Source organism: Acomys minous (assembly GCF_964271855.1).
Source record: "Acomys minous genome assembly, chromosome: 1".
NCBI lineage: Eukaryota > Metazoa > Chordata > Mammalia > Rodentia > Muridae > Acomys > Acomys minous.
Window position 1 is genome coordinate 63356846 of NC_140483.1, and position 21929 is coordinate 63378774.

The 21929-nt window shown below is 44.1% G+C and overlaps 1 protein-coding gene across 13 annotated transcripts in view; it reads left to right on the top strand.

The window, feature by feature from the left end:
* The window catches only part of NCKAP5 (NCK associated protein 5), a 915906-nt gene that overhangs the window by 800464 nt on the left and 93513 nt on the right, over positions 1-21929 (top strand). For 12 of the 13 annotated variants that reach the window (XM_084799427.1, XM_084799426.1, XM_084799429.1 and 9 more), the window contains 3 exons: positions 173-3915; positions 4989-5166; positions 13828-13906. In XM_084799427.1, the coding sequence (XP_084655553.1) occupies positions 173-3915; positions 4989-5166; positions 13828-13906 (4000 nt within the window). Of the gene's footprint in view, positions 1-172; positions 3916-4988; positions 5167-13827; positions 13907-15196; positions 15305-21929 lie in introns of those variants that run through there. The other variant, XM_084799424.1, reaches the window with a different exon arrangement.

A 21929-nucleotide genomic window follows, 5' to 3' on the forward strand; every position in this document is an offset into this window, starting at 1 on the left:
GCACAGGATCTTTCAGAATCAATGTTCTCTGCATAGTTAGCATGGTACAAACTGTTTACATGTGAATATTTATCACCCACTTACACAAATTAAATCTAGTGAGGGGCTCTTCCTTTGTTTATTTGAGATCTGTTTGGTTCAATCGTCCCTGATATCTATTTCTCTTTCCTAGCAATCATCACAGAACTGGGATAAAAGACTGAGTATCGATTCTTCACTCCCAGGTGGCTTTGCCAGCCCTGCGGATGAACTACCTCCAACTCGTATCAAAGAAAGTCACATTTTGGAAGGGCTGAGGAAGCTGCAGAAGCGGAAAGTGTTACTTGAGCCACCATCAGTGATAACAAAGTGGGGCTATAAAGACTGCATGAATTCGAACGAAGGGATCTATTCTCCAGGAATTAAAAACAGCAGCCTCAAGGAGTATCCCCCCTGCCAACCGCCTGGCACAGGCACCCCTTGCAAGGATCTCCATCAGACTTTCATCTGTGATACAAATTCTCACGAGGATGCCCAGGACGATTTCCCAACCTCAGTCTTGCCACTAGCAGTTCCAAACCAGAGCTGCAGGACGCAGGGCAGTAAATTAACCCACAGTATTTCAGACAGTCTATTTAGCTGGGAGCCACATGGAAAATACTTTTTAGAAGACGCAGCCTCAGTTTATACCAGGGAGATGCCTGAAAGGCTAGCTCGTTGTGCTAGCCACTGTCCCTTGGACAGGAAGCTATGTCCCAGCATGCACCTGCCCTGGGTGCAAAGAGACAGGGACCCACGCAGCCAAGGTCATGGCCGCGTGCCTCTGAACCTTCAGCTTTCAGATACTGAGGACAATGAAACCCTAAATGAATTACACATAGAGAGCAGTGATGAGAGAAGTCCTTCAGACCTGTCAGTGACCGGGGACACGGACAAGTCCATGGAGAACCTAGATGTGGGATTTGGAAAATCTGAGTGTGACTCTCGTGATGGGGACGAAGAGGAGTGCCCCACCCTCTTAGAGATGAGGCCAAAGGCATTCAACTTCATCAAGCAGCAAAGGGTTGTCAAGAGGACCTCTTCAGAAGAATGTGTCACAGTCATATTTGATGCAGAAAATGGAGAGCCTGTTGAATTTAGCTCTCACCAGACTGGAGTTGTCACTGTGACCAGGGATGAAATTTCCATCAACTCAGCTCCTGCTGGGCCCTCAGGAGAACTCACTGAACTTTCACCTCAGGGAATTACTCATTTACAGCCAGGCGCTACTGCAAGAGACTATCCTTTTCTGGAGAAAACTGAAGAGGAGACTGAGAGAAACATTCCAAAAGATGAGAACTATATTCCCACAGCTCTGAATGACTCCTTCAGCTCTCAGACTGTAGTAACTCTGAACTCCCCACCACCGAAGCTCACCAAACCAACTCAAGGTGTAGCCTGGCATAGTAGTTCTAGACCTGTGGCAAACATGGGCATCTGTGCAAAGCAGGGTCTGACAAAAATCCCTTCCAGAAGCAAGTCTTCACCTCAGAAATCAAAACTGGTGAAGCCTGTGGCTGCTATGCTAGTCCCTTCCAGTGGGCTAGTGACACTTGAAAAGGCACCAGCATTTCCTCTGGGGAAACACTCACAGGGCATAAAGACAGAGAGCCCTGGTTCTCTCTGTGATGTGCGACCAGAATCACACATTCCAAAATATCCTCCTCAGCTTCCTCGTATCCCCAAAATTTCCAATAAGAAGAATTGGGTCCAGTGTCCCAAAGATCAGGCTGCAGGGATCCAGTCACGGTGTCTCACAGGGAGTGGTGACAGTGCTGAATCCTCCATGAAGGTCAAACGCTGTAGCTCTGGTCCAGAGACAAGAGTGAGGTCTCCCTCTCCTCCACCCCCTCCAGGGAGGTCAGTCTCCCTTCTGGTCAGACCAAGTTATGACTACCCACCGCTGCCATCACCTGCCAAGCCTAATCCTAGGGTCCCTGGTGACCCTGTAAGTGCAGGGTTGAAGTCCCCACTGTTGAAAGGATCCTCTACTCCCGTCATCTCTTCGAGTCCAGCTGTGTCAGAAATGCAGAAGAAACCATCTCTGGCCTCCAAAAAGCCAGCCATCCCTCCAGGTCCTCCTCAGACCGAAGCAGTAGTGCATACCCGGTACCCTGACCATGCATCTTCCAGCTCATTTGTTGTGATGGTTCCAGGGCCTCCAAAGGTCTCTCCAAAGAGAGGCATCCCCAAACCTCCCCCTCACCAAGCACTTGGAACCACACCCATGGACACGGATTTACAAGCACCCAAGACTTGTCCTTCAACCTATGAATCACTAGAGGTAACATCCTCTAAAAGCCTGTCTCCAGGGAAAAAAGGACAGTTGAGTGACAGCACTGTGATACCCCACAGGCCTTCCTTCTCAGGGGCAAATGAGCCCTTGACACCTCAGGTTAACAATCCCTCCTCATCTTTCTCATCCTGCAGAAACCAGGGCACCACCTCACAAGGCAGTCAAAACCCTCCCGAGAAAGGACCGAAAACTCGACTCCCAGTAGGACTCAAAGTTCTCATGAAGTCTCCTCAGTTGCTCAGGAAAACGTCCATGGTGCCAGGGAAACAAGAAAAGGATAGTTTAAATGAAGCTTCTAAAAGTTCTGTGACTGTGAACAAGTCTAATCATGAAGACTCCAGAGACCCAGCAAGTCTGGAGGCCACAAGGGATGAGAGAACAACAGCCTCGCTAGGACCACGAGGTCCTGACAGTTTAGATCGAGGGCTTCCTTTAGAGTCAGCATTGGCAGAGTCATTGGAAAGCAGCACCTCCAAAGCTGATGGAAGAGATGAGACAGAGAGCAGATCCATTAAAAGGTCCTTCTCCTCCAGTAAGCCACACCTAAAGCCAGCTCTAGGCATGAATGGTGCCAAAGCTCGGAGCCAGAGCTTCAGCATCCACTTGGGAGAGAAGCCCTCCACACCCCCAATGGAAGGGCCAGGCAAGATTCGAACTCAGATCATTACCAACACAGCTGAGAGAGGCAATTCCCTCACCAGGCAGAACATCTCCATGGAAGGATCTCCAAGCAAGAGCCCCTCTGTGTCAACACCTGATCATCTGCCCAATGCTGGAAGGCCACTGGGGCAGTCCTTTTCTAGGCAGGGCTCTATGTGTAGCACAGGAAGTTCCAGCAGCCAGCACGGAAGTCCAAGTAAGTTACCTTTGAGGATGCTCACAAGGCCAGAAGGACTCCTCACTCCTGGAGTGGAAGACCAACAGATCTCTGCCCAGGAAGAATGTCCTGGGAGAGATGTATGTGAGCAATCTAGTAGTGACCACCATAGGCATCCATCCACCCCATCAGACCCTCAATCCCTGCACGTCCCAGCGAGGATGCATCGCCCAAGCAATTTGGAAACAAGTGGACTATCCAAGCTAGAAACTTCTGGAAGGCATCCAGATGCTTCTCCAACTGGGACTAGTGTCGAGAGCCCAGAAGCCCCCCTCTCCCCCTCCATTGAAGAAAAGGTCATGTTGTGCATTCAAGAAAATGTGGAAAGGGGCCAAGAACAGACAAAGTCAGCCTCTGTGGAAGTGAAGCCCAAGGCAGGGCCTTCCTTCACCAGCTGGTTTGGTTTTCGAAAGAGCAGACTTCCAGCTCTCAGTAGCAGGAGAACGGAAGCCTCCAAAGGCAAAGTGGAAAGAAAAGATCCGAAACTGAAATCAGAGAGGAAGAAAGAGAAGAAGAAAGCTGAAGTACAATCCAAGACAGAAAATGAACTGAATAGGGGCACTAAGGCGACAGAGAGTCGGAGTCCAGAGGCTGCTTTGCAGGGCACAGATAATCTGAAAGCATCACCAGACATTTATAACCAAATGAAGTTGGAGCCAAGGAATAGACCTAGCCCTGCTGTGTGTGCAACAAAAGATGCCTTCATGACAGAACTTCTTAACAGGTAACACATGGGAACAGGGAAGGGCAAAGTAGAGGGGTTCCTCTGCTCCCCCAACCCAAGGAGAGCTGTTTCTCCTTCCTGATCATTAAATACTAGCCAAGCATAGTCTCCATACACATAGATAATCTTATCTCTTATACATTAGCTATAATTTAAACAGTGAAATAAAAGTTAGCAATAAAATGATAATTTAGTTCATGCTCCTTTCTTAACCAAGCCAATGGTCTTTGAAATTAAAGAATGGTGAGTTACATCCAGGTTGATAGCAATTCAACCCACACCGGGAACCATGAATGTACCCACATTGCATGAAATGGAAGAAAATTACACACACGTTTGAAAGCATGCCGATTTCATTGATCGCTCTGAGCAAATGTATACTTAGAACTTTCCAGAAGTAATTACTTTTCCTGCCGATTTTAAGCCAGAAATGTATTTAGCAATCACCCTTTGGCGTTTTATATTCTGTCCCTCCCCAAAAGCAATTATAAAAATAAAATAGAGGGCTATGGGGAGATGGCTCAGTCAGTAATGTGCTTGCCTTGCAAGCATGAAGACCTAAAGTCTATCTCAGAACCCACATAAACAAAAAGCCAAGCACGGGTGGCATGCACCTGTAATCCCATTGCAGAGGATGTAGAGAAGACAGAGCCTTGGGCTTCTCTCACCAGCCAGCCTAGCCTGTTTGGAAGTCCCAGGCCAATTAAATATTCTGTACCATAAACACCGAAGGAATAACACAGAAGAAGATATCCCATAACATACATGCACACACACAGGCACATGTTCACCCACATAAGGCACCAGTACACACAAACCTGACTATATGTGCACACACGTGAATAAATAGTGTAATAGAGTGAGCTGTCCCTGCAAATCCAAATTGACGTGCTAGTGAAATATTTGAAGATATTTTTGCTCAAGGCTAGAGAGCAACACTTACCACTGAAAAGGTTTAAAGACAAAGAGCCACACTGAGGTTACCTTAAACATTAAAGGGTTGGAAGAAGGGAAGAAGAGTGTGATTGAAAACAGCCGATGTAATTTATCAGAGAATCACTTTCTACCTGCAGAGTTGATAAGAGAGGCGCTCTACAGACAGAAAGTGGATCAAAGGGTGTTTCCTGCAGGAGAGTGTTAGAGGGCACCTCCCAGGGCTCCTGTTTTGCCAGCAGCTCTGTCAGCACTCAAGGAAGTCAAAAGAAAAACATCAAAACCAAAGTCGATATGGAAAAACCAAGAGAGTCCTTGGTAAGTGCGTCTCCATGCTGGCTAGAAAACTCTTGGCTCTGAGATGATCTGGTAAAGTGGGGTGGTGGCAATCTGAGAAAAGACAGTTTCTAATATGTAGACTATGTTTATAAATAAGTCTCTCCCCCTCCCTCGCTCCCTTCTCTCTCTCTCTCTCCTTCCTCCTCTCTTCCTTCTCAACTCCCACTCTCTGCTCCCTCTTTCTTCTCCCCCTCTGTGTACATCTGTGTGTGAGTATCAACACCTCATATGCTAACACAAGTGGAAATCAGAGGACAACCTCCAGTATCAGTCAAGCCCTTCCAGCTGTGAGAAAGGATCTCTTGTTCATGGCTGCATGCAGCAAGCTAGGGGGCCTATAAGGTTCCATGGTTCTCCTATCTCCATGCCCCAGCCCATCTCGCTGAGATTACAGACATACACTCTAATGCCCATCCTCACATGGACGCTGGCCATCCAAACCCAGGTCCTCACCCTTCCATAGCAAGCATTTTAGCTACTGAGCCTCCTGCCTAACCAGAGAGAGAGAATAAAAACTTTTAAAAGAAAAGAGAAACCCAGGTGACAACTGCAAGAGGGGGCAGCTAGACCATGTGTGGGTGTGTTTCCCTCTGGGAATATTGCTCTCTTTGAGGTCTATTTTCAGATGGTGCTATAATCTCTGTGCATCTCGAGCAGATGATGCTACCAGTGTCATCTTAGAACAACACGCACTGCTAGAAGTTTATTTTGATAATGATTCTAGCATCAATAGCAACAAAAGATGAATTGGAGATTTGAAAATGCCAGATGGTTTGAGAACATATTGGCTACTTTGACGGCTTAAGTGGTGTTTATTTTTTTATGGACATTGTACATAACAGGTAATCCTGCATAGACAGAGAGTAGTGAGCTACATAAAATGTTTTTATTTTGCTATTTCCCTAGGAACAGCTAGTTACGCATTCTTTTCTTTACATTGTATTTACTCTCCCTACAATTTATTATATACTATGTGACTGATTTCATAAAAATGACAAGACATTCCCAACATAGAACGATGTTATTAGGGTCTTCAAGCATGACAACTTGAGTTTGGATTCCTAGTGCTCATGTTAAAAATCCAGGTAAAATGGTATTCTATTGTAACCCCAGCATTGGGGAGGTAGAGACTGGAAGCTCTCTAGAACTCATTGGTCACCAACTTTACCTCATTCCATGAGCTCCAGGTTCAGTGAGAGACCCTGTCTCAAAAACATAAAGAGGAGGGTGACCAAGAAAAATATCCAACATTACAATCTGTCCTAAGTAACTATGCAACCATGTGTACATGTGCACACACCCACACAGGCTTTCTCAATCTTCATACTTTAATAAAGAGAATACAAAATATAAGCCATGCTAACATTTTTTTTTCTGAGATACCATTTGAAACACGAAGTGACTGCACTTGGGGGAAAGTTGGAGTGTTTTAAGATGAGAACAGATTCTAACAGCAATCTTGATTGGCATCAGCAAGTTGCTGAAGTGTCACGGTTCTCCGGTTGGGCTTTCACAAGCACATCTAAAGACAAACACATACTGAAAGTTTTTCTCCTTAGATAGGGCTGGACTCCAAAGAGCTCGAAGGTCTTTCTTTCAAGCTAACTCTGTTCATTGCAGGTTTTTTTTTTCTTCTTTTCCCCATTTTAGCTCTTGGCTCATATGACATCATACCTTCTTTAAAAACATTGATGTCCCTTGCATTATAAAACTACAAATTATAAGCATATCTGAAGCTGCCCTTGTAGTGTCACTGAAAGGAAAAAGAGAGAAGAATTGTGGAGAAGCGTGCAATATGCTGGAAATTCAATCCTACTGATGGAAGGCTTTGATAGCCCAGCGGAACTCCTTATCACAGGCACTCCATTTAACTATGCCCCATTTAATATGGTTCTGACAGCTTAGGGTATATCTTCACTGTACAGAAGGACCAAAAAAACAAAAAAGAGCCTATGTTGAGCTCTTACAATTGCATTTTTTTCTTTCTTATTACTTCCTAATGTTAAAGTAATTTAACATGCTTTTCCTTCCTCCTCTGAAGTTTTTCACAGAATAAAAGAAGGGACCTCTGCTCTGCCCAGGATATCTTCAGGAAACACTTCCTACTATTTTCTGTGAAGTGTACAGATTCCCTAACCATCCCAAGTACACATAATCAGTGGGGATATGCTAATTTTTCTCCTTTGCTCAGAGAGAGAGAGAGAGTTAGTCATGCTGAGAAGGCTTTCAATATAAAGGAATATTATTAACCTGGGTAGATGGCCAACTGGGTCTGTGTGTCTTCATGTTGGGCCTCAGTTTCCATCTTGTTTGAGACTGGGTCTCTTGTTTGCAGTTATGTAGTCTACTCAAGCTGGCCTGTGAGCTTCTGGGAAGTCCCCTGTCTCTGGCTCCTGTATCTTCTCAGGCATGCTGGGTATGCGGGTTCATCTTACCACGTCTGCATGTTTGTGGGTTCCGAGAATCTCAACTCTGCTCCTCATCTTGGGGAAGAAGCACTTTTACCCACTGAATCATCGCCACAGCTTGCTTTTTTTTTTTAAATATAAAATATAATATTGCTATTTGTTTCTCCTGTTCCCATAACCACTTTTGTGAATTGGGCTAAGATTACTAAGTTCAGGAAGGACTGTGCTGTAGTCTCCTTTGAGATCGTAAGAAACAGCAGAGAAAGCATATTTATCATGCATTATCATCCCATGCAGGAGATCAGATGCAAAACAAAATGTATTCTCATACCATTGCTCATTACCGTGAATACCCTTGAACCTTTTAAAATTCGGAGTTTAAGAGAATTCTCCTTCTCCAGGGCTCAAGGTAAATTTGCCGTCTGCTTATTTTTAAAGTGTGTTGCTAAGAAGTTTTCTCACAGTAGTTGTTTAGTTGGAAACAATAGTGATAGAGAACACCATGGATGTCACAGCATCCTCGTGAATACAAACGCTGCTTCATTGTCAAGGAAACGCTAAGTCAAGGGTTTTCTTCTTTTTGCCAGGCAGTACTTGGCATTGAATCGGGGGGCCTTGTGCACATTCAGCAAGCAACCTACCTACCCCTGAGCCTCAGCCCTAAAAGTACTACTCTGAACCCTCCTAACATAATGTGCCACCAGTCTAAGCTCTTCAGACAATAAAATTACATATATTCCCAGGAGTCCAAGGCATTTTAATCATTTAAGTATTTACTGGTTGTTCATTTCCTTTTTGTTGCTGTGATAGAATACTGTAGCTGGATTTAGCTACTTTAGGGGTTCTTCTTTCTTCCATCCTTCTCTACCCCCTTTCTTCTTCCTTTTCAACCCTCTAATACTAGATACGAGAGAAAAAGTAGAGAAGAAAAGGAAAGAGATCCCTGAATAAAGTCAGGGGCCAAGAAGGGGATAATATTGTCAGCCTACTTCCTGCTGATGAGGCCACATTGAACTCCTTAGGGCAAGTTTTATCTTTGCCATCAGGACATCTAATTTCTTTTCCTTCCTGTTTCTTTTTTGGGCACAACTACTTAACAAACCACGGCCTGACCAAATGACCAACAACCACCAACCCCACCTACCGGGGCCCTAGCATTTATATACGCTCTGAAAAATTCCCAGAATCCCAAAGGTCACACAGTCATAGAAACTATCTGCAGCTGGCAACACCACGCCTCTTCTAGAGGCAAGGCAAATCATACTCAGCTGCTATTAAGCAGCTCCATGACCTTACACCTGGGATTAACATGAAAACATGTCCTTACATCATTGTGGCTGTTGGTTTGTTGTTGGTTTGTTTTTAAGAAACCAGAATTCCAAAATTCTTATTATAAAATACCATGACCAAAAAAAAAAAAAATACAGCTACCTGGAGAAAGGTTTTATAACACAATTCCATGTTATAGTCCTCCACTGTTTTGGAGGGAAGTCAAGGCAGAAACTTCAAATAGCTAGGCACATCACATCTGTGGCCAAAGCAGAGAGAAATGAATATATGCATGCTCTCTTGGTTGTCTGGGCTGGGTCTTCCTACATTGTTCATTAAGATGACCCCTCACATACATGCCTATATTCCTTTAACATAATTACTAATAATTAACATTATTAACAATGTGAATAATCCCACATTAAGACTTTCTTCCCCCCAGATGATTCTAGACTGTGTCAAGCTGACAAAACTAACAGTCACTGGTGATCATAATAGAAAGACCGTTTGCATATGTTTTATATATTCCACAGCTCCCTTTATGTCACAAACCACTTGGCTCACCAACGACTGCATACTCCTTTTTAGTATAGTTAAGATAAAGTGTGCAAAAGTACCAGCAATGCCTCACCAAAATAAACCCTTTTCTCTCTATAGAGCTTTAATTAAAGGCTTATGTCCCCATATCAGCCATCATTTGTGGGCTACTTAGCTCTAATTGTTTTGTGTACTTTAGAGCAGTGGCCATGTTACTTGGTGCTTAAAATGATTTTATGTGTTTAAATGGTGAGGAAGACCTCCCCTAGGAATACAAGCCTGGGTGTGCCCTGCTTGCTGTTCTTCCCATGGGTTGAGATCATTTTCTGAAGAGCAAGCTTCACGCTCTTATTTCCCACCTCTAGAAAAAAGTAAAAGTCATTAACAAAGTTGAGGGGATCACACTCATGAGGCATGGGAGAGGAATGGACATTTTAATGCACGTGCGTTAATTTAAATGATGGGATTCTCTTCCCCCAAGTGTCACCTCTTCTGAAGAAAACCATATCTGCTAATAAAAAAAACCTCATCAAATACCGTCCCATTAAGATGGGACCGAAGAGATGAAATAGCAGAAAAAAGTACCATAATTATACAAATGGTTATCATCTTATTAAGTCCTGCAAAATGTAATAATTTCAGCATCCTTAATTGAATGATTCCATTCTAAATGCTGTTTTGATGCAAATAAGCAGCTTGCACATTTGCCTTCCTTTTGCTATGTTTTTGAAGGCATGAGGCTTGCAAAGATAGCTACTCACTCGTTTTCCCCTCTAGAATCATGGATTCTCTGGGCTCTCTCTCTCTCTCTCTCTCTCTCTCTCTCTCTCTCTCTCTCTCCCTCCCTCCCTCCCTCCCTCCCTCTCTGTCTCTCTCTTTCTCCCTCTCTCTCTGTCTCTGTCTCTGTCTCTCTCCCTTCCTCCCTTCCTCTCTCCTCTCCCTTCTTCCCCCTCCGTGTGTGTGTGTGTGTGTGTGTGTCCATCTACCCCATGGTGCATGTGGAGGACATAGAACAAACCTGGGAGTCAGCCCTTGCTTTCCGCCTTGTTTCAGGCAGTGTTTTCTTTGTTGTTCACAGCCCACAAGCTTCTGGGCATTGTCCTCTCTCCTGCTCCCCAACCTCCCCACAGGAATATTAGAATTATAGACACTCACATTACATGTCTGGTTGTTACGTGGATTCTGGAGATTTGAGCTCAGTCCCTCACACTTTTGTGGCAAGTGATTTTACTTACTGAGAGGCATTCTTCCTAGCCCTCGAGTGGAATTTGATGTTTTTTTAAAATTCTGTTTACCTCAGAAGCCCTTGGGGTTAGAGTCATTCGGAGAAGAAAGATGTACAGAATTCCAAATGAGGAGTTCCGACAGAGTTTAATTGTGAAATCACATGTGTCGATCAGTTGATGATGGGTTGTGGTCTCGCTTTTGCCTTTTATGACTTTTGCAAACTCATTTCCTCCTGCCCTTCTGAGAGTTGCAGTTCACCATGATGGAGGCAGTGACATTTAATGGTGGCATACTGCAAGCTGACATCTAAAGCAGCTAGCTATTAAACCTCTCCTTAGAAGATGAAGATGGCAACAGTAAGGGCCCAAAAGATACCTCAGGCAGTGACTCACTCAAAGACCCAAGTTCAATTCCCGGAACCCACATGAAATACCAGACACAGGGGCGTGTGCTTTTAATCCCATCAATGGAAAGGTAGAGACAGCTGGCCAGCTGCCCTAGCCTAATCAGTGAGCTCCAGGCCAGCGAGAGACCCTGCCTCAAAAAGAAGAGTGTGGACAGCACCTGAGGAAAGGCATCTGAACTCCCGGGATTGCCCGCTGGCCTGCACATACTCACCACACTTGTGCTTCTACATATGAGTGCACCTGTGTGCAGAGGTGCGTATACACACACACACACACACACACACACACACACACACACACACACACACATGCATGCACACACACTCACACACGCACACATGCACACGTACATACATACAAAATGAACACAAAAAAGAAGCCCTGATTTTAAACCAGAAATAGCACCACAGTCAAAAGCCACCTGGCTCTGTCTTTGGCAAGCTCCCCGTCTTGACCTAGAGTCTTCTCACCTCCCAGGAATGTTCCTACATCCCACCTGCTGCATGATCCGGAGTGAAAATTAATTTAAACCGGAGCCTATGAAAATATAATTAGGAAGAGAATCTGATGCCAAAATAAAGTATGCCCCTGATTTGCATAGACAAATAGTTTTAAATAATATGTCCTCACTGTGCATTGAAATCTGTTTGTGTAGAGAGGTAATGCTGAGAATGTGCCCTTCTCTGACACTGCCCTTTGCTCAGCTTGTGCTTCATCAAGAAGACCTTTCAAATCCATAACCCCTACCCCAAACTCTTGGGCGTCTGCCCTTCAGAGATCAATAAGCCTAGAAAAGATGAAGAGACTTGGGGCCTGTCCAGAGGGCCAGGGCCTTGGGTTAGTCTAGAAGCCACGTGTAGCACAGTCATAATTGTTTTTATCCCATTAAGTGTTGAAAACTAGGAGGTAAAAAGTAGAAAGCTAAATCTAGCCCCAAGGTCAGTAAGCAGACAGACGATTTTCTATATCCCTTGGTGTAAAATCATGGTTGTATCTTACTCAGCCAGAGCCCCTGAGCAGAGCCTCCAATAGCATTGCACAGTTCATGCTGTTGTTGTCAGATGCCCACGTGACCAGCTACAATATGTTTTATAGAAGCTCTTGTGGGGACTGGCATTCCACTGAGGATCTCAGATGTATTGATATCGAGACCATGTCCAAACAAATGTAATGGAATAAAAAAATCTGAAAAGGCCTGTAAATGAACACCAGCCTATAGTCAGGCTTTGGGGGTTCAAATCTCAGCCCTTCCATTTTGATGATGATGAGTCATCCCTGCTGTCTCAGGGTGCACCCTTCCAAACACAGTAGAGTTGGTGGCAGCACCATTCCCTCGCATCAGGTCGAGCGTATCAGGCCTCTGTGATATGATTAGCTGTGACATTGCAGAGCTCCTGGTGCAAATAGTGTAGGTGTTGGCTGTCTTTGTTCATTTGTGTTTGCGGGGATGAGGAGCCACATGCATCCGTGTGTGAGCATGCTACAAAGGCTAGAGGTCAACCTTAGCTGTCCCTCCTTAGGGTCACTGGATTATTTTTGAGGCAGGATCTTTCACTGGCCTAAGGTGGCTGGCCTGTGAGCCCTGTTTCCACTTCCTCAGTGGTAAAACTATAAGAATCAAAAGCCAATGCAACCACATGTGGCTTTTTGACATGAGTGCTAAGCGATCAAACTGAAGCCAGTATGCTTGTGTGGCAAGTGCCTTACTGGGTGAGCCAACTGTTCTATGACTGGTGGTGTTGATGTCCACAGTGTCCCACTATTAGATTAGAAAGCCAGTATTTTGATTTTCCTCGCAGTGTTACCACTTAAGGCACATGTGCCAAGTTAAAGGATGCTGCCCAGCCCACAGAACCCCCATCTATAGAATACCAGGACTCCATGGGGTGCGCTCTCTCTCTCTCTCTCTCTCTCTCTCTCTCTCTCTCTCTCTCTCTCTCTCTCGTTCCTTTTAAGGATTTGCCATCTGGATCTGAGTTTTCCTGCTTAAAGGGGGAAAAAAACAAATAGGTATTTTTGAAATGGGACCACCTGTAGCTCCAGCTGGGTTCAAATTCATTATGTAACTGAAGATAACCTTGAACTTCTATTGTTCCACCTCTACCTTGTGAGGGCTAGGATTCTCTGAGTGTGCCATCATGTCTGGTGTATGTGGGGCTAGGGCTTCATGCATGCTAAGCGAGCACTCTACTGACTGAGCCACATCCCCAGACAGGAAGATGTTTTTAATATGACACTTAGAAATGTGTCTTGGTGTCGCTTACTAAGTACACACCACAGACTCCTTGTTCCATTATGGAAAGAATGTGGGGAAAAGACATCTTTGTAGAGAGTTATATTCTAGGAAAGGGTCATGAGCCCTAAATATGATCCGAGTGTTGTCCCTTATTCTTATTAAAATAATGTATGGCAAAAGTCTGTGACTCGGGAGGAGTTACAGCACCTTAGACTTTAATGTTTCCTAAAACCCTGGTGTGAATGACTCCATTATAAAGTTTTAAAACCAAAGCAGTTAATCTTGAAGTTGTGCATAGAACCGGGCACCCTGTAAGTCCTACCATTCAAAGCTGGGGTTGCAATTCTGGAAATTGGCTCTCTTAATGAATACCTGTAATGAAGCCAGAAGATAAAAGCAAAGTAGAATGAAGTGCACACACACGTTCATATTTTCACACAGGTGTGTACATCCAGTCGCAGCAGCACATTTATTACAGAACGCGCCATTATTATGATGATTGCAAAAGATTGTTTTAGAACAATGAATAAGAACTTCTAGTATCTTCTTTCTGCAGGGGACAGGGGTTGATGAAGATGGACGAGAGGATGAAGAAGATAGAGCTGCTGACTCTGCACTCCAAAGCCATGGGATAGGTAAAGATCCACGTACTGCTTGGTCATCTCTTGCTTTGATGCACTCTTTCATTGTACTGCTGTAGGCCTCGAGTCATGTGTCCCTCCGTGACAGTGGTTCTCAAGCTCTGGGTTGCAAAAAAAGCCATCAGAAAAGAGCAGATGCTTATATTATGACTCATTATGGTAGCAAAATTACAGTTATGAAGTGGCAATGAAATAACTTTATGACTGGAGGTCATCACAAAATGAGCAACGGAATTAAAGGGCCACAGCATTAGGAAGATTGAGAACCGCTGGTCTACAGGGTATGAGACCTCCTTTTTCCTCAAGGAGGTTAGATGTTATATTAGTGACTGCTCCTGTTGCTGGGACAAAATAGCTGACAAGAACAGCGCATCCTGGTGGTGGGAAGTCATGGCAACAGGAACATGAGGCAGCCTGGTCACATCACACCCACAGTCAGGAAGTGGAGAGAGACGGACGCCGGTGCACAGCTCACAACTCTCCTTTTTTTATCCAGGCTGTGAACTTGCCATGGGATGGTGCGGCCCCTTTCACGGCGGGCCTCCTCACCTTGGTCACCTAGATAATCTCGCAGACACATGCCAGAGGCTAGCCTGATCTAGATAACCCGTCCCAGGCACTCAGAAGCTTGTCTCTGTGGTGACCCTCGATCATGTCAAGTGGATAATATAAACCATCACACATGCTAACATGAAACAAGGAGATTGGGGCCTGGGTTTGGAGCTAGTGCAATCGGTGGCATCCCTGCTTAGCACTGACAAGGTACAGGGTTTCACGGCCAGCACCACGAAAGGAGAGCAAAGCAAAGAAGAACAATGTGAGCATCAGTCGAGTTTGTGCTTCTGCCTTATAAATGGAAGTGACACTGGGAACTAAGGAGAGAATCAACTCTTAGAATATCCCTTCATAGAATGGCCTCAGGAAGCAATTAATGCAGGTATATGTTGACTAAAAACTACAGGGTGGTGCCTTTCCGGCATGAACCATTTTTATTGGCTGCTTCACATATATAGCTGTCTTAGTTTCTAGCCTGCTGCTATGATATGATAGTCTGACAAAGGCAACATGAGAAGGAAAGGGTTTGTTTACACAGCTCACAGTTCAGGGCTGCGGTCCTTCATTGTTGGGGGAGTCCCAGGAGCAGGATCTGCAAGCAGTTGGTCAATTAATGGACGCCTGCTTGCTCCCTAGCCCCACTTCTCCATGTTTACAGCCTAGCATCCAGCCCACAAATAGGATGGATCTTTCCACATGAATTAAAGTAATCAATATGCTCCCTTACAGGTGTAACCGGAGCCCAGGCTTCCCAGACGACACTAGATTTTTCTCAAGTTGAAAGTTAACACTAACCATTATAAGATCCAAATAAAATAAGTAAATTCATTTGCCAAAACCTTCACCGCAGTTTGGTTTTTTTGGTTTTCTGTTTTTTATCATTTCCGTTGAAAGGCTAAATATAGGTAGACCAGAAATAACCTCAAGTTGTTAGATATTTATTTTTTAATAAAGAAAATTATAATTATTAAGAAAACATAATTCTGCTGGTGGCAATAAAATGAGTCCACAAGGACACAGTAGTCAGCTTCCTGTTCCCGATTCCCTGAAAGCTCTACAACCCCCAAACCGGGACATTTCTGTTTCCTAAAGTTACACGTAATACCACATATAAAAGAACACATGTGCCCAGTGAAGCAGGATTCAACTGCCCTGTTTCAGCACTTGGGAGGACACCATGATGATGACCATTTCTATGACTTTCATCTCTGTGAGGAGACTGAAGAAGCAACTGATGTTCAGGTCCCCAGACGACTCTGGACACTTGTAGCATTTGCTGTCCTTCAAGAAACACCAGTAGCTCTGAACGTGTATGTATTGATTAGTGACCATGTGCGAATCTGTATGTGCTGCCTTGTGACCATGTGTGAAATGTGTGTGTGCTGACTTGTGACCATGTGTGAGTGTGTGTGTGTGCTATGTGTGACCTTGGCATGGGATGCTGGAAATGACTGCTCCCAGTGTATCAGACGGTAGTGATGTCCTCGTTTTTTCTTGTCACTGAGATAAAATACCCTGACAAAAGCAACTGGAGGGCAAAGGGCTGATTCTTGCTCGTGGCTTGAGGATACAGGTCATTGTGCTGTTGAAAGACACAGCAGCAGGAGTTTGAGGCAGCTGGTGACATCGCATCCACCATCAACTGTACAAGAGCAGTGAATGTATGTACTCTACCGCTCAGCTCTAGCTAGGCTCCTTTCTCCAGTGTTTACAGTCCAGGGTCTCCCAAGAAAAGGATAGCCCCACCCCCCCCTACTAAGTTGGGTCTTCCTACATCAGTTAACATAATCAGATAATCCTCCATGGTCATGTTCAGAAGCTGGGGCTCCCAGATGTGTCTAGATTCTGTCAGGTTGACAATTAACACTAAGCATTGCAACTGACTATTAAGTCCTAGGACAGGACTCCCTTGACGGTGGCCAGTAGCCAATAGCCTTTGTGTCATTTGCTTTCACCAGGATGCCCTTAGTGACCAGCTCTCAGCCCCCTGCCCCAAGCTCTGAATGCCCTATTTTTCTAGCATCCCCAGCCGTCTTCAGCAAACTATAATTTATTGTGTGTCTCAGAGTGTTGTTGTACCCATTCAGCTTAATGAGACTGGCACACAATTATTATTCTTTTCATTTGTAATTAGGAATACAAAAGTCCTCACAAACAGCTGAATGAGTGTATTCTGAATCAGAGTATTATTCCAAGACATCCTTTTATTATGGTTGTCAGTGTGAAGGGATTTAATTGGTACCAGTTCAGCATAGTTAGCTAATGTGCAAGTTAAATATTGTTTAACAGCCTTCAAATATGATAGTCTGTAAAGCCTGGCTGAGTTTCCTTTTTTCCCATAATGAAGTTTTGGGGCCTGTAAAAAAAAATAATCATAACAGGCCAAAGATGCAATCCTGTGAAAGATCACATGCCAAATGTGCTCAAGGCTCTAGGTTTCAATCCCATCATTGCAAATTTTAAATTAAGTTAAGAAGGGCTGGGAGTACAGTTCAGTTGGAAAAAGAGCTTGTCTGGTAGACAGAAAGCATTGTATTCCGTCCCTACCACCACATAAACCAAGCATGCTGCCATACTCAGGGTTCTTCTTTGTGACACAGTGAGTTCAAGGCCATTGAGTCTCAAAACAAAGCAAAACAACAACAACGAAGGTGGAAAAAAGGAGAGAGAAACAGCACTAACAACACAAACACACACATGAATACACAGATATGTATGCACACATACAACAGTAGACACTGACTGCTTGCTGGACTACAACAGTAGTGTAAGTATTTTTAACAGACTAACAATTCCTTTTAGATGCCCATCATTTGGTATGTTGGCCTTTTGTTACATGTGGCATCTTCAACTATAATTACCATAACATAAAATTTAGTCCCTCAGTCTTACTAGTCAGCCTTCCACTATTCCATGACGTCATACTCTACGCAAATATTCCCTTTCTCAGTATTCTGCGGAATGTTGCTACCTTCGAACACCTTCGAACTCTGATGGAGGCCAACTGAGCTGTGCTTTTTTTTTTTAACTTTGAACTTTATTTCGTTGTTCACTCTGCATCCCAATCATCATCCCCCTCCTTCTTTCCTCCTGGTCCCACCCTACCTTCCTCTTCCCCCCACCTCTCCTACACCTCAGGAAGGCCCACCCCACTAGCCCACCCCAGTCCTTCAAGTTGCATCAGAACTGAGCACATCCTGTTCCACAGAGGCCTGGCAAGGCAGCCCCACCAAGGGGCTGAAAATATATTTCCCACCCTGATGATCCTGAGCATGGTATTATCATATATTCTGCAATGTTTTATATAATATTTTAGTAACAGTACCTGAACAAATCTGTGTGTGTGTGTGTGTGTGTGTGTGTGTGTGTGTGTGTGTGTGTCTTCAAATACCAGTAAGCACCTTTCCAAGGGAGAAGAACAACCAAGGAAGCTATGGCCTGAGAGTCTGTCTTTCTGTGCCTCTGAGGGATTGTGTTGGTTTAGGCAAAGTGCCATGAGTTGATGAGAAAACAAAATATTGCGAACTAAACTAGGTCTAAATTGAAATGCAAGATTTATAAATTAAATGGCTGGAATAACAGGCTGGTGATTAAGAGTGTATTGCTGTTCTCACAGAGGACCTGAGTTCAATTCCCAGCACCCACATCAGGCAACTTCACATCCCCCTGTAATTCCAGCTGCAGGGGATCTGACGTCTCCTTCTTGCTTTTTTGAGTACTGTTCTTCCACGAGCATATACTCACATAGACATGTATACGTAGGCATAAATAAAAGTAAAATATTTACGTGAAACTTTGAGAATTAAGTAAAACAAAGGCACTAGGTTATTTTCTTCAAAATAATCCAAATAAATGTCAAATTTTATATTAATGAACAGCAATGGCTAGCCAACTTAATAGAAGCTCTAGCACAAGTTATTTTCTTTTCTACTTTTTAAACTTTGACAGACTTATCCTATACATTATCCTAATTGTCTTCTCATGTTAAGCACTTTCCGAAAAATTGAAATACTATTGTCTTATGTTGAAATTCTCAGCTAGTGGGGACAGATAGTTCAATTGACAAAGTTCTTGCTTTGCAAGCATGAGGACCTGGGTGTGATCCCTGGAACCAATGTTAAAAAATAATAACCTGGGTGTGGTAGTGCATGCTTCTAATCTCTGCACAAGGAAACTGGGGGAGCATCTAGGTCTGTGCTCACTGATCAGCCAGCCTAGCCTCCTTGGTGACTTCTGGTCCTTCCTTAAAAAACAAGGTGGGTACCACCTGGGAAATAAGGCATATATATGCACACATTAGCTGTGCACTCACACATGCACCCCCGACATGAACACACACAGGTACACAACCACACAAAGAAAATACCTGGAAGTGATGAAAGTTAAAAATAATCCCCGCAGTTCAATGTAGCTCACTGGATGGCACTTGATGCCCAACTTGTTGATGCAAATTCAATACCTGGGTCTCACAATGGAAGAAGAAATCAGAGTCTTACAAGCTGTTCTTTGACTTCCACACATGGGAAGTGACCAGTACATACACATACACACGCACACACACGCACACACACACACACACACACACACACACACACACACACACACACACATATATATAATACATACATATATATATGTATATATACATTTAATAACTAACTATGTATAATAAAAATGTTTCAAAATTCCCCATGGGGTCCTGTGACACACCTGTACATACACACATACATGAATATATATACATACATACATATATATATATAAATGTAATAACTAACTAGGTCTAATAAAAGTGTTTAAAAATTCCTCATGGGGTGTACATACCTGTATCTACACACATACATTCAAATAGAAAGAAAGAAAGAAAGAAAGAAAGAAAGAAAGAAAGATAGATAGATAGATAGATAGATAGAAAATACTTGAAAACTCCCCAAGTAAAGACACAGGACTCAGGAATTCTTAAGAAAATAAAATTTAAGAACAAAACAAAAACCCAAACAAAACCAAAGTTATCTTGGAAATTTTTGAAGAGGAAGTCATATAGAATCTAGTTGCACCCACAAAAATATAAGACACAGAAAGAACAGCTGTCTAAGAGCCCAGAGATGATGAAACTGAAACATCGCAGTGGCTGGAGGTTGTGTGAACCTTGTCTAGTCTCACCAACCGCAGAAGTGTGCATCCGCTCTCTTCTGTAGAGGCTTTTCAGTTCCAGAGCATGGAAAGATGGAGGACATGGTCCCTCTCTGGCCGTCCAGCTTCCCCTGGACGTCTATAGTACATTGCCTTGGAGCTTGCACTTCTAATATTTCCTTGAATTTGCTATTTGACAATTTTACACATGTATAGAAGACATAAGGGACCCCGGTTACTCTCACCCTCTCTCCTCTCTCTTATCTCCTTCACACTCTGTCAAGCCCCTCCTCCTTTCGTGTCCTTTTGTTTCATTTTCTGACCAACTGATGGAGACCAAGGCCTTCTGTGTAACCAGAGGGTTGGGAGTAGCTGCTCCTGATGGGCTATAGGATTGAAGACAATGACTGCCCATTCCTAGTACCCATTCATATCCAATAGTGCAGCAGGGAGGAGAAAAGCTCCACAAGCACACCCCCCTGCCTCCCGTGCCCCGGATCCATAATAGACCGGTGCAGGCCCAGTGCAGGCAACTGCAGCAGCTGAGAGATTCTGTTAGTGATGGCTGTGTCATGCCCAGAAGACATTTCACAGGCTTTTCCCCTATTTTCCGGCATTCATGTTCTTTCCGTTCCCTGAGCTTTAGAGGCATGGCATAAATGTCCTGTGCAGAGAGTTCTCCTGAGTATACCGAGAGCTAGTATTGCCCCCAAGTGATTCTTCTAGGCCCATATGTCACCTTTTCTTCCCCTTTCCCCAGCCTGGGCTAACTATCAGGCTAGGAGGTGAAGTCGATTCGAATGGATGCCTTACCTCCTTAAACCTGTGCACTTCCGCTTTCCCAGGCTGTCGCGTCCTCTTGTTCCGGTCACCTAGACGTTAGCTAATATGGAAAGATAAGTTCTGTCACTACAGAAACAGACTAAGCAGGCCTCTTTCCTATCAGATATTTCATTACCCTCAGGTGAACTTTTACCTCTAGTTAAGAGCAGTTCTTGGGAGCTATAGGGCTGAGGCGTTCAAAATGCTTGTTTAATAAAATGATGAGGTGAGGGAGAAAGAAAACTATCAAATCCACCTTATTTAAAGGAACAGAAAAGGGTGTGTGTGTGTGTGTGTGTGTGTGTGTGTGTGTGCATGCATAAACTTATTTCTGCATAGCAGGGAAACAAAGCTATGTTGAGCCAAATACAGTAAACTTGAAACAGCTTGGACATGGTCCATTTTACATCTCTAGGGCATAGACTGACCCTCGTACGCATCTCTTCCATCCATACAGCACCTGACCTAGTCTGCAGCCCAGTGTACAACTCAGTGGGAGCCGAAGGGATAAAGGAAGCATAGAATGGACAGCTGTTACTGTGGAGGTAACAAACGAGGGAGAGCCAGTGCAGCAGCGTCCTCGCACAGTAGAGGAGAAAAAGGCTTGGCTTGGCGCCAAAGTGATTTTAACTGTGCTTGCTTCCTTGGTTGTGAGATGAAAGTGAGGTCTCACAGGCTTCACTTAAATTGAGAATGATACGCAGGACAGTGGCACCTGACGAACAGTATCAAAGCCCAGATGGGATCTACTTAACCACAGTGTCCACAGTGCTTCTTAGCGTCTGGGGTTTGCCCATCACGTTTTCTGTTATCTCCAAGACTCTGTTTCTCTAAGGAGGAATGCAGGAAACAACTGAGAAGCCCTAATATTCAGGGGCCTCCAAAGAGTAAATATTTCATGTGTGTGTGTGTGTTGTGTGGCAGAATGTTTCTGTGTGTGTGTGTGTATATGTGTGTGACTGTATGTGATCATATGTGCATGGGTGGACCTGTGTGTAAAGGCCTCAGGCACGCATGCACCTGCACACATGTACACATAACAACACCCACTCAGGCAGCCATGCACACCCATACACACTGCATAAACTAAAAGGAGTTCATGCCAGAGGACACCAGGATTCCTAGCAATGTACATATTAGGTCTACAGTGTTTGAGAAATGCATTGCTGGAGACAAGAGGCAAAGGCTAGAACCAATCAGGTGAGAACTTTGGCAAAAGGCAAAGATAAAACTTGCATTACTAGTGACGTGTGACTGAGAAACGAGTCAGAAAAAAAGACATGCTCTTGGCTTGAATGATAGACGTGCATCAGAAAGAAACTGAGAGTTTGAGATAAATCCATTGTAATGCAGAGCTGATCTAAGAACCTTCTAAAATATTCTACAGCACAGCACTTAGAAATCAGCTCCTTCTGGAGACTTCTCCACAGGATTCCATGTAGATTTACCTTGTTCATTTGTTGCTGTTGTTGTTGTTGTTTCCTGCTTTTTGGAGATCAAGTCTGGT